Source organism: Littorina saxatilis, unplaced genomic scaffold, assembly GCF_037325665.1.
Source record: "Littorina saxatilis isolate snail1 unplaced genomic scaffold, US_GU_Lsax_2.0 scaffold_528, whole genome shotgun sequence".
NCBI lineage: Eukaryota > Metazoa > Mollusca > Gastropoda > Littorinimorpha > Littorinidae > Littorina > Littorina saxatilis.
In genome coordinates this window covers 7,236-20,000 of record NW_027126460.1, presented here as the reverse complement: position 1 = coordinate 20,000, position 12,765 = coordinate 7,236, and the positions used below count along the sequence as shown (strand labels likewise).

Sequence of the window (12,765 nt, the reverse complement as noted above, 5' to 3'; positions counted from 1 at the left end):
CACAGCGAGAGTAGCTCCAATGTTAACAGTGCTCTGGTCTTCATTGTCATGGTCAGAGAACAAGATACCATGGTCACAACACAGCGAGAGTAGCTCCAATGTTAACAGCGTTCTGGTCTTCATTGTCATGGTCAGAGAACAAGATACCATGATCACAACACAGCGAGAGTAGCTCCAATGTTAACAGCGTTCTGGTCTTCATTGTCATGGTCAGAGAACAAGATACCATGATCACAACACAGCGAGAGTAGCTCCAATGTTAACAGCGTTCTGGTCTTCATTGTCATGGTCAGAGAACAAGATACCATGATCACAACACAGGGAGAGTAGCTCCAATGTTAACAGCGCTCTGGTCTTCATTGTCATGGTCAGAGAACGAGGGAGATACCATGGTCACAACACAGCGAGAGTAGCTCCAATGTTAACAGCGTTCTGGTCTTCATTCAATTCATTTTCAATTCAATTTAATACAACTTTATTATCTGAATGTGAGACAAAATAAATATTTCTTTTAGCTCGTCTACACAGATATTATATCCCTCTCAAAACGTATAAATAAACACATAGAATTCATCTGCACACACATATCCTAAACCACACACACTCGCACCCTCACACACATATCCTAAACCATACACACTCGCACCCTCACACACATATCCTAAACCATACACACTCGCACCCTCACACACATATCCTAAACCATACACACTCGCACCCTCACACACATATCCTAAACCATACACACTCGCACCCTCACATACATATCCTAAACCACACACACTTGCACCCTCACATACATATCCTAAACCATACACACTCGCACCCTCACACACATATCCTAAACCATACACACTCGCACCCTCACATACATATCCTAAACCATACACACTCGCACCCTCACATACATATCCTAAACCATACACACTCGCACCCTTACATACATATCCTAAACCATACACACTCGCACCCTCACATACATATCCACAAACATGCACTCATGTGTCCATTATTAATTATAAATACATTAAAATTAAATTCCTTGTTATGGTCAAGGAGGAACGTACCATGCACACGTCCTCAATTCTGACATTGGTACCAACATTCTCAACTCTGCAATCCTTGTCACTCTGAGCTCTGGATAATGTTACTCAAATATGAAGTAATTCGTTGAAAAAATGTGTAAGTTATTAGAATTTTCGAGGGTGGCATTTCTTTGGGGTCACAAATATGAAGTAATTCGCTCAACAGATGTAGACTCTGTTAGATTGTTTTTGTGTGGCATTGGATGAGGGGGGGGGGGGGGGTGTCCCCCAGTACATGCATTTCGTTCGCTTGGCCTGCACTACGGCTTTTGTGGAGCGTTACTCCACGATCATCCCCGACAGTCTTCAAGTGGAGTCTGTCAAAGTTAATGTATTCTAATCTGTTAAGGAACTTGTTCCTGCTTTCGTGCGATTGCAACAAGGCCGAAATGATTCCGTTCTGTTGACACACTTCTTTCAGTTCACTGACCTGTGACGGTCACGTAAAACAACACGTGCTACCGTATCACCATCTCTCTGCTCCCGCTCAATCTTTTCACATATTTGTTTCTCCTTTTCGTGTGATTGGTGGAAGGCAAAACATTTGTCCCATCCAATAGCAGTGTTTGGAATAGACTCACTTTTTCAAAAGAAATCCCACGTACATCTATTTACGTCATGTGATTGATATCACCTCTTCGCATCAACTATGGTCTCGCTGTTTTGCTAATGCTACAGTACCGGGCACTTACAAATTACTCTCACCACTATATAACAAAGACTGATTAAACGTGTATAAATGCGCCTCCTAAGCATGTATTCAACATGTGATTGTTGGTGTTCATCAAGAATTGAACACCAATCACAGAATGTGCTTCGTTCTAAACCCAGCGTTTCTGAATTACAATACACCAGTTAACAGTTCCAGCGCTACATGGAAGAAAAAAGAAAACCCACGTGATACCTAAAGCGATTATGATTGGTCGAGATGTTTTCGACGAGCAACGTTTGCATCGTCTGCACAGCAAAGCATGGTGATAGAGAGGGCGAGTGTGCTCGTCGGTTCATTTCCATCAAAGTTGCAGAGTCAACTTCAAGTTCAATCCATTTCAGTGGCATATAAACTTGCCCAGTAACTGGTTGCAGTAATGTAGTTTACCGACTTTGGAAATGGGGGTCCCAATTTTGCAAATCACTACAAAAGTGCACCTTCTTCAGCGAATCAATCTATGCGTTCAAATCTCCGGAACTTACTCGTAAAAGTGATATGCACAAGCGCAAATTCCACGGAACTGGAAGTGGAAGTAGAAAAAATACTCGAAAAACGATCTGCGTACGTACAATTCCAAAATGGCCGCGGAACTGTTAATCGGTGTATAGAAAATGGTTACAATGTGTTGACTCTGCATGAAGAGTCAGACCTGGTCACATCTACTTTACTATTCACACTTATTCAACCAGTTAATCTATTTAGATATTGATAATCGTTCATGTAATTCGTCGCTGGAGTGTCTAAATTACGGCGAATCGAAAGTGCCTTAGGATTACTCCCCTTTAAGATGAACATGTGCACTAACTGTTGCTAAAGGATTACTCCCCTTTAAGATGAACATGTGCACTAACTGTTGCTAAAGGATTACTCCCCTTTAGATGAACATGTGCACTAACTGTTGCTAAAGGATTACTCCCCTTTAAGATGAACATGTGCACTAACTGTTGCTAAAGGATTACTCCCCTTTAAGATGAACATGTGCACTAACTGTTGCTACAGGATTACTCCCCTTTAAGATGAACATGTGCACTAACTGTTGCTAAAGGATTACTCCCCTTTAAGATGAACATGTGCACTAACTGTTGCTAAAGGATTACTCCCCTTTAAGATGAACATGTGCACTAACTGTTGCTAAAGGATTACTCCCCTTCAAGATGAACATGTGCACTAACTGTTGCTGAAGGATTACTCCCCTTTAAGATGAACATGTGCACTAACTGTTGCTAAAGGATTACTCCCCTTTAAGATGAACATGTGCACTAACTGTTGCTACAGGATTACTCCCCTTTAAGATGAACATGTGCACTAACTGTTGCTACAGGATTACTCCCCTTTAAGATGAACATGTGCACTAACTGTTGCTACAGGATTACTCCCCTTTAAGATGAACATGTGCACTAACTGTTGCTAAAGGATTACTCCCCTTTAAGATGAACATGTGCATTAACTGTCGCTAAAGGATCGCCACGGGCAACACTACTCATCTAATTGCAACATGATGTTGATGTTTTAGGTGAGACAGGGCGAGCACAATGGCGAGTCAGCAGGGAGGCAGCGGATCCATTGCAAAGAAACCACGTCTGGTAGGCCGCTGTCACCGTGTTGTGATGTGTATCATTCTGTGTTCTTAGCTGTGGTGTGTTGTCCATCGTGTTGTGTTGTCCATTGCGTTGTATTTTGTTGTCCATTGTATTGTGTTGTTTATTGTATTGTGTTGTCCATCGTGTTGTGTGGTCCATTGTGTTGTGTTGTCCATCACGTTGTGGTGTCCATCGTGCTGTGATGTCCATCGTGTTATGTTGTTCACCTTGTTGTATTGTCCATCATGTTGTGTTATCCATTGTGTTGTGTTGTCCATCGTGTTGTGTTGTCCATTTTGTTGTATTGTCCATCATGTTATGTTGTCCATCGTGTTGTGTTGTCCATCGTGTTGTGTTGTCCATCGTGTTGTGTTGTCCATTTTGTTGTGTTGTCCATCGTGTTGTGTTGTCCATCATGTTGTGTTGTCCATCGTGTTGTGTTGTCCATCGTATTGTGTTGTCCATTTTGTTGTGTTGTCCATCGTGTTGTGTTGTCCATCGTGTTGTGTTGTCCATCATGTTGTGTTGACCATCGTGTTGTGCTGTCCATCGTATTGTGTTGTCCATTTTGTTGTGTTGTCCATCGTGTTGTGTTGTCCATCGTGTTGTGTTGTCCATCGTGCTGTGTTGTCCATCGTGTTGTGATATCCATCGTGTTGTACGTGTTGTCCATCGTGTTGTGTTTTAACACGTACATTCTCACAACAAAAGAGGTCACTCACATCGAACCTTTCAGGCGTGCTGCCAGTGCAGCAGGGAATCACGGTGCATCAGGCAAGGGGAGTGTGACTGCCGTGCGAACTGCACCCCCTGTACCAACTGTGCTGCTCAGGGCTGTACTAATTGCTCCGTTGATCTGGTAGGTCTTAGATAGCGGAGTACTCTCTCTCTCTCTCTCTCTCTCTCTCTCTCTCTCTCTCTCTCTCTCTCTCTCTCTCTCTCTCTCCTCTCTCTCTCTCGCTCTCCTCTCTTAATATTTGTTTTCTCTCTCTCTCTCTCCTCTCTCTCTCTCTCTCTCTCTTAAGATTTTCTCTCTCTCTCTCTCTCTCTCTCTCTCTCTCTCTCTCTCTCTCTCTCTCTCTCTCTCTCTCTCTCTCTCTCTCTCTCTCTCTCTCTCTCTCTCTCTCTCTCTCTTAAGATTTGGCGAAAGACGTTTTGCAAGACATGCGGTTTTTAGAACCGTCTACAATGTTATCGTGATTGCCACAGGTTGTAGGCACATTAAACAACAAACAATAACCAGCCAACCAACCCATCTCTGTCTGTCTATCTCTGTCTGTCTATCTCTGTCTGTCTATCTCTGTCTGTCTATCTCTGTCTGTCTATCTCTGTCTGTCTATCTCTGTCTGTCTATCTCTGTCTGTCTATCTCTGTCTATCTCTGTCTGTCTCTGTCTGTCTATCTCTGTCTGTCTATATCTGTCTCTGTCTGTCTATCTCTGTCGATATCTGTCTGCCTCTGTCTCTCCTGCCCCCCTCCCGTCCCCCTCAGCTCCTACACGGCCGATCTAATCTGTCAATTTGTTGGGGGTCGTATTCATGCATTGTCCGTGTCAGTGTCGATACACGCAAATAGACTGAACATTCCTCATTGATGGATCGCAACAGCCAAGTTGATGGTTGAGTGTTTGGAACCCCGCCGAGAAGAGATTTTCCGATCTCCCGGGTCACTTTATTTGCATACCTGCTTGCCCCCCCCTCCCCCCATCGTGTGGTACAAAACCAGTTAAAAATGGTAAAGATCCTGAAATCCATGTCAGTGAATTATAGAAACATGAAAATACCAAGCATGCATCCCACGACACAGAGTAGAGTATAAGTATATGGCCGACGGAACATACGGCCAAGCACATACAATCCTCTTTGTGCAAAACCATGAGTGTACATGGGCGTTTTGGCCCACAAACGTACAGGAAAATAAAATAATGTTTGAATTTTTTTTCTGAGTACCATGTGAGGAAACACGTTCACATACATACATATTTACGTTCACATCAATACGTATTGCATGACAATAAGGTGAGTCACTATCTAAAACAACGCTATGACAGAAATGACGGTCATATCATGCACACAACTCATAATCATGAACAGCCCTATGACAGAAGTGACCGTAATATCATGCAAACCACACATATAAACATCGCTATGACAGAAGTGACGGTCATATCATGCACACAACTCATAATTATGAACAGCGCTGTGACAGAAGTGACTGTAATATCATGCAAACCACACGTATGAACAGCGCTATGACAGAAGTGACTGTAATATCATGCAAACCACACATATGAACATCGCTTTGACAGAAGTGACGGTAATATCATGCATAGTACATATATGAACAGTGCTATGACAGAAATGACGGTAATATCCTGATCATTACATATGTGAACAGTGCTATGACAGAAGTGACGGTTATATCATGCACATCACACAGGGACCGGCTGTGGAATGTGCTCCGCCGTGCAGTACCTCTGGGTCACCGGGGAACCAGGCTGTCTCTCCTGCCCCGCCCTTGATGGCAAGATCACAGGAATCAGAGGACCAAGTGTTGAGGTTGTCAGACCATGAGGTAAATTCATCTCAGAAAAAAACCCCGAAACCTCATATTTTAAGACTTATTGAAGTTATGTTTAAAATGAATAAGGTGCATTATCATTAGTTTTACTCTTTTTGTGTTACGTTGTTGTTGTTGTTGTTGTTGTTGTTGTTGTTGTTGTTGTTTTCCTTGTTTTTGTTTTTCATTTTGAATTTACACCATAGAACAACTGTTTTTAAACAATTATCTGCTGTGTTCTAGGCAAATATTGTGTGAACCACCAACGAGACATAAGTCCCTATTTGGTGTCCGTATTTTCACCGTCTTCATAGTTGACGTAGGTTGTGAATGGTACTAGAAGTGAGCAGGCAGTACACCATCATGTCTTTGATTCCAGAGAGAGTTTCTCAACGCCTGGTTCCCTCACCTTGAGAGCGAATCATACATAATCCCCCCGGCTCACATGGACACTGTGCAAGAGAGAATGGCATATATCGGAGAAGGTGAGCGAATCCAGGTACTGAAAACACAGCAACAAATAGACATAGATGAGAGTAGAGAGGTCAGGGACACTGTCCGCATAGACAGAGTGCTGAAAAATGTCCACCACTGCATGAATCAGATAAAGAACAAAGCCGCAAGGGAAAAGGAAATTATGGTAATTCTGACCCAAGCTAAATTTGGTGTATATGGTGCTAATACCCAAAGCATCTATACTGGTGCAGCCGCCAGGAACACGAACAGCGTCAAAGCAGAGCCGTTGAACCTGAAGGAGGACTTTGTTGACCTGCTCGTCATACATCGCGAGCGTGGGATAATGATGGCGGCAATCATACCTCAGACAGAAGACGACCCCCTTGCAGTTCAAGAAGAACTAAAGAAGGCCGCTGCCTACCTGAAGCAAGCCAGAGATGTTGTGAGGCGCTCTGTTCTGGGTGACCTGGTAACACAGCCAGCCCTCCACCAGGCCATTGTCCTGCCCGACACAACGAGACGCTGTCTGGAGGAGGTGCTGCTAAACATGAGCGATGTAAGTTAACTCTTGACCTACACTCGCTCACACACGCAAAAACAGACGAACGCAGGAGAGAAGTAGAGAGAGAGAGAAAAAGAGAGAGAGAGAGAAAAAAAAGAGAGAGAGAGAGAGAGAGAGAGAGAGAGAGAGATATTTGTTCACCAACGTAAAGTAAGGGCCAGTTCATAGCGCTATGCTTTTTGTCCACACACTGTATGCAGTGTCCGTCCGTATGTCCGAACAAAAAACTTAACGTTAAGATTATCTTGGATGATTTTGAAGCTAGACCTTTAAACATTTGCAGACTTCTGGTATTTAATAATCTTCCGATTTGACCCCGATTTGATTGACCTTCGTCAAATGTTGGGGTCACAGCGGGGTCATGCTCATCAACTTTTTTAAGTTTAGTTTCTTTCAGATATTTGGGTAACAAAGCCTCCATATTTCACACAATTGTAGGTGTTATTAATCAGCAGACATGACCAAAATGTAGCTTGTTTCGAAAATGTTCACAGTAATAGCATGGACATGTTTGCTGGACAAGATGATCACCACTGAACATATCTGGAATAATACAGGTCACACTTTTGATCAACTTTTGTTCGATTATTCTGATGCCAACGTTCTCTTGAACATTGAATTTATGAAGCTGAAAGAGGATTTTTTATTATTTTTTTATTAGGGTTCAGTCTTAAAATGTGGGTTAACTTACAGAGGTTAATATGAAAAAAAGGTCATATTGGGGGAGGTCAGGCATAAAAGGGGGTGGTTGTACAAGAAGGGAGGGACTCTTGTGGGAGTGGTGGTGGCGGGAGTCTTCCATGGGGGAGGGGGGATCCTAAAAGGGGGTGGGGGGTGTTACATTGTTGTGGGACAAGACGAAGGCGAGTCGAATTTCATTTGCTTTTTATTTTTTACTGTCCAGAGCTCTAAGAACAGTGACCTTGAATAGTAGACGTCATTTTTTTGTCGCGAAAACGACGTCACTTGTACTTTACGTAGCCTAATGGGCGTCACCACAAACGGGAAACTCTTTTCCGAAAAGATGGTTTGCTTTTGTCCAGAAAGTTGTCTTTTAGGCTGGTAAACACTAAAGCAGGAATGAAGAGATTTCCAACTCAGGTAGGCCTAATGTTACACTGTCTTTGTGTGCATCGTGTATTAAACCATCCCTTGTGCCATTTCCCGCATTCTTTACAGTCCGTGTGTGTTGATCTCAGTTACAGGAGTTGCAGGAAGGCCTCAGCGTCGAGTCAAGTCGGAATGTCAGCCAAGTGTGTCTATGTGAGGACGATATGGCTGACCAGACACGGCTCGACGCGTGGTGGAGGGCAAGCTTTGAACGGAATGAGGGCGGGGACCCTGCCATGGATGCAGCTACCTACACACAGTTGGTTGCCAGGTACTGTTGCATAGCTGTATCATATCGGTGAAGCGCACGCACGCACGTTTGTTATTACTTGACCTAACGTAATCTATCTTTCTTTCTTTCTTTCTCCCGACCCCCCTCCCCCCACCCCCACCCCCCAACCCCCTCTCTCTCTCTCTCTCTCCCCCCTCTCTCTCTCTCCCCCCTCTCTCTCTCTCTCACTCTCTCTTTCTCTCTCTCTCTCTCTCTCTCTCTCTCTCTCTCTCTCTCTCTCTCTCTCTCTCTGTCTCTCTCTCTCTCTTGTTTCTCGTTACGAATTCTCTGTTTTGATCTCTCCCTGTCTATCCTTGTTTGTGTTTTTGTGTGGATGTTTTTTTGTTCGTGGTCTTTGTCGTGATTGTTTGACTTGCTTTGATTTGTTTATTGCTTTGATTGATATATGCATGCATTCATGCATGTGTGTGTGTGTGTGTAACGGTATGCGTGTATGTGTGTGTGTGTGTGTGTAACGGTATGTGTGTGTGTGTTTGTGTATGTGTGCTTGTGTGCGTGTGTGTGTGTGCGTGTGTGTGTGTGTGTGTGTGTGTGTGTGTGTGTGTGTGTGTGTGTGCGATATACCTAATAATGTGTGAATGTGTATGATGACAGATTCTCCATACCACTGACAACGGTTGAGCTATTCCTCAGCAGACAGCCAAGACTACAGCTGTGGACCCAGGGCCATCTTGTGCACGCTGTTGGAATGGAGCATGGTCGACCCATGTCTTGCATAGCTCTGTTCCCGCAGCAGTTTCAAGTCTTGGAGGAGACACCAGACGACGACGCCGTCGACGTGAGAATCCTCTGGGGCCCGACGGGCACTTCAAAAAGCGTAGTCTTGATATTGAAGGGACATTTTCTGCTGAGGAAGGGCTGCGGCACCGTCTTTGTTCTTCAGACGAGTAGAGATGGCGCTGCTGCTGCTTACCTTGTGGGTCATCAGGTGAGAGAGACTGCCGGACAGGGAGCCGGCAGCGTGCAGCTCGTCAACATGGCGGGGGTACGGGACTGGCTGGGTCACTGGACAGAGGAAGGCAAGAAGAAAGTGCAGGCCTGGGTGGAGGAGCTGTGTCAACACGCACAGACACACGGACGCGTGCACATCCTGGCCGATGAGGCTGAGTGGTAAGAATGACGCTGTACACTGAATCTAACACTGCCTCCTGTCACTCTTGTGTTGGCCGGTGTGGTCGTGTTCGTTGGAAGGAAGTCTGCTAATTCACAAAATATTATTATATTCACACCTTTTCTATAACGAGGTCATTCGTGTGCTTTTGGTCAAGAAATTCTGAAGATTTATGTAGAAGTGATGGCTCTTTATTTTCAAGTTTGAATAATTAATAGACTGGGGCATGTTTATTAGATGTAGAATGTGAATTCAGCAACTGTCACTGCGGTGTGTACTGATCAGTGATGTTATCAATCTGTCCGATCAGGCGCCACCCTTTCTTTGTCTGCCATTGGAAAAACTTGGTCAAGGTAACGAAGAGTGGAGCGAAATAACGTCATTCTGTTCACGTCATTATTAATCATTGCGTCATTTCATTTCAGGTTCACTGTGATTCTTATCCTGAACAGCAATCTTTGTGACTTACTTTTTGTTTTGTTTTAATCAGTTTCGTAATTCCAGGTGTAATCACCACTGACACACCTGTCCGTTCTGTTACTGTGACGTCATCACGAAGATCTACACTGCGTTAAAACAACCGAGTTTTGTGAGAACTATAACACACCTGTCTGTTCTGTTTATAAACACTGACACACCTGTCTGTTCTGTTACAGTGACGTCATCGCAGAGATCTACCGGGCGTTAAAACAACGACACGTCCGGTTCACCTTGTGGGCAGCAGGTGTTAAGCTAGATGTACCTGCCGACATGGAGCGTTACGTCCGCAAACTGACACAGCCCCTGAGAAGCCCACCTGCTGTGGTGAGAGAGGTGGAGCAGGCTAACGATATGAAGGATGGAACGGTCCCGGCCTACACCAGGCCGCCAGTGTCCGCACCGTGCGACGGCCCACCTGTCCTGACGTTTGATCACTATGGTGCTGGCTACCGTGACAGACAGGGACATGAGGGTGACTTGACATGGCGGTGTGCACGGTGCGGGGAGCTGGTGGCAGACATGCTGCGAGATCTTCGTGTCGGTCAGTACACCTCTCTCTGTCTGTCCGCCTGTCTGTCTGTCTGTCTGTCTGTCTGTCTGTTTGTCTGTCCGCCTGTCCGCCTGTCTTTTTGTCTGTCTGTCTGTGTGTCTGTATGTCTGTCTGTCTGGTTTTCTGTCTGTCTGTCTGTTTGTCTGTCTGTCTGTCTGTCTGTCTGTCTGTCTGTCTGTCTGTCTGTCCGCCCGTCTGTCTGTCTGTCTATATGTGTCACTCTGTTTGTCTGTTTGTCTGTCTGTTTCAGTGTCTGTCTCTCTCTCTCTCTCTCTCTCTGCAGTAAGTGTCAGTCAGGTCGGTGTACAACATTTCGATGACGTCATTAAACTTACAAGAAACATTGATATTTGCGTCATTAACTGTGACGTTTTTACATAATATCGTCACAAGTCTGCCAAGGTGAGGTGTTGAACCCTAAATAATATAAAATTGTTTTTCCTATTTTCAGGTGGTTGTGGTGCTGCTGGTGTAGTTGTAGTCTCTGTTCACGTGTTGCTGCAGCCGGTGTTGGCGCGGAAGTTAGACATGGGTCGTCGTTGTTGTTTGTGTCGTCGTTGTTGTTGATGGTGATGGTGGTGTCGTCGTCGTCGTCGTTGCTGTTGTTGTTGGTGTTGTTGTTGTTGTAGTTGTTGCAGTCGGTGTGGATGTATATTACACAACGACGATGTGATGTTGACGGTGTGTGTGATGTTTCAGGTTGCGATGACAACGCTCCCCACGGGCAGGGCGGCCTCACCTACAGCGACGTCTTTGTGCTGGGTAGTGTCATGAACTGTGACACAGACACACCGGATGATCACCCTGACTCACCAGCACCCTTCATCCGGGGCCTCGAGTCACGCGGCGTCCCCACCCGTAAGGTGGCTCATAACGACACAGCGGCCGTTAGACAACTGGCTGAAATGACATCGGGTCCCACACAGAGAGCGGCAGGTAGGGGTCGAGACGAGGCGGTGACGGTGGCCAATGAGAACACAGTATGGGGCTTGGAGAGACACGTCGTTGTCTACCTGGACCCTGGTGTTGGGTTTGGTGATGCTGACCATACCGGCCGCCTGAGATCCGTGTCGCGGTCCACGGCCCAGGTGATCTGGGTGAAGATTGTTAGCACATAGCCAGCGACAGCGACACTGAGTGACACCCACATCTCGTCACCGCCACCACCACCACCTGTCTCAACTACACATCCCGCAACGTCCAACGATGTCTAACAACAACAACAACAACAACAACAACAACAACAACAACAACAACAACAACAACCGTTGAACTGAAATTCAGCATTTTATTGACTCCATTTACTGAAAATCAGCAATACCTGTCCTTACAACCTGCCGCTCTCTGACAACTACGACGACAACATCATCCTCTACCACGACATCCACCACCATCCGACACCATCACCACCGACACCGACAACAACAACCCGAGTGACATTTTTATCGTTTTAAAATACGGAAAGAAAAATCTCTCAACACATCGCTTCTTGTTCACTGACAAGCGCATGATTTCATTAAAAATTAGCGTCATCAAGAAATGACGTCACGGACAGACAGTAAATTTTCTAGGGACAGTGGTATCCATGAACATGCTAACAAGAGAGAGAGAGAGAGAGAGAGAGAGAGAGAGAGAGAGAGAGAGAGAGAGAGAACAAATACAGAGACAGAGAGATGGACAGAGAGATGGACAGAGAGATGGACAGAGAGATGGACAGAGAGATGGACAGAGAGATGGACAGAGAGATGGACAGAGAGAGAAGCGGACAGAGAGATGGACAGAGAGATGGACAGAGAGATGGACAGAGAGAGTGGGAAAGGGGGAGAGAGAGAGGAAATATCATTTTGATACCATACGTCTACCGCTGAGAACTGTTTTGGGATATTTTGCTAAAAAACAACAAATACTGTGATATCAATCCAGTGTCAAAACTATTCCGGTTCTTAAATGATTAATACATTCTACGTATGATGAATTTGAAATCTTGTTTTCTTCATTTTTGACAGTTCATCTGCGCGAGCATGTGTGGGTGCTTTGATGTGTGTGTGTGTGTGTGTGTGTGTGTGTGTGTGGGTATATATGTGTGTGTGTGTGTTTGTGTGTGTGTGTGTGTGCCTTGGCAGCAACACTTTCTATTGTAATCCTAGTGTTAGCACACCTACATTAAGCTCACTGAACAGAGAACAAACAACACGTACACAACTTCTTGGAGTAAAGATAAACTGGAAATCATTTGGAAACAAAGTGCTCCAAATCCATAGCCCTTCC

The 12,765-nt window shown here is 45.0% G+C and overlaps 1 protein-coding gene across 2 annotated transcripts in view; it reads left to right on the top strand.

The window, feature by feature from the left end:
* The window catches only part of LOC138954886 (uncharacterized), a 25,180-nt gene extending 12,701 nt beyond the window's left edge, over positions 1–12,479 (top strand). Inside the window, exons 2-9 of one of the 2 annotated variants that reach the window (XM_070326639.1) lie at positions 3,311–3,380; positions 4,114–4,236; positions 5,775–5,951; positions 6,316–6,948; positions 8,154–8,335; positions 8,951–9,466; positions 10,124–10,488; positions 11,197–12,479. In XM_070326639.1, the coding sequence (XP_070182740.1) occupies positions 3,330–3,380; positions 4,114–4,236; positions 5,775–5,951; positions 6,316–6,948; positions 8,154–8,335; positions 8,951–9,466; positions 10,124–10,488; positions 11,197–11,615 (2,466 nt within the window). In that variant the 5' untranslated portion in view covers positions 3,311–3,329 and the 3' untranslated portion in view covers positions 11,616–12,479. The remainder of the gene's footprint in view (positions 1–3,310; positions 3,381–4,113; positions 4,237–5,774; positions 5,952–6,315; positions 6,949–8,153; positions 8,336–8,950; positions 9,467–10,123; positions 10,489–11,196) is intronic. The other variant, XM_070326640.1, reaches the window with a different exon arrangement.
* The last annotated feature ends 286 nt before the right edge of the window (positions 12,480–12,765 follow it).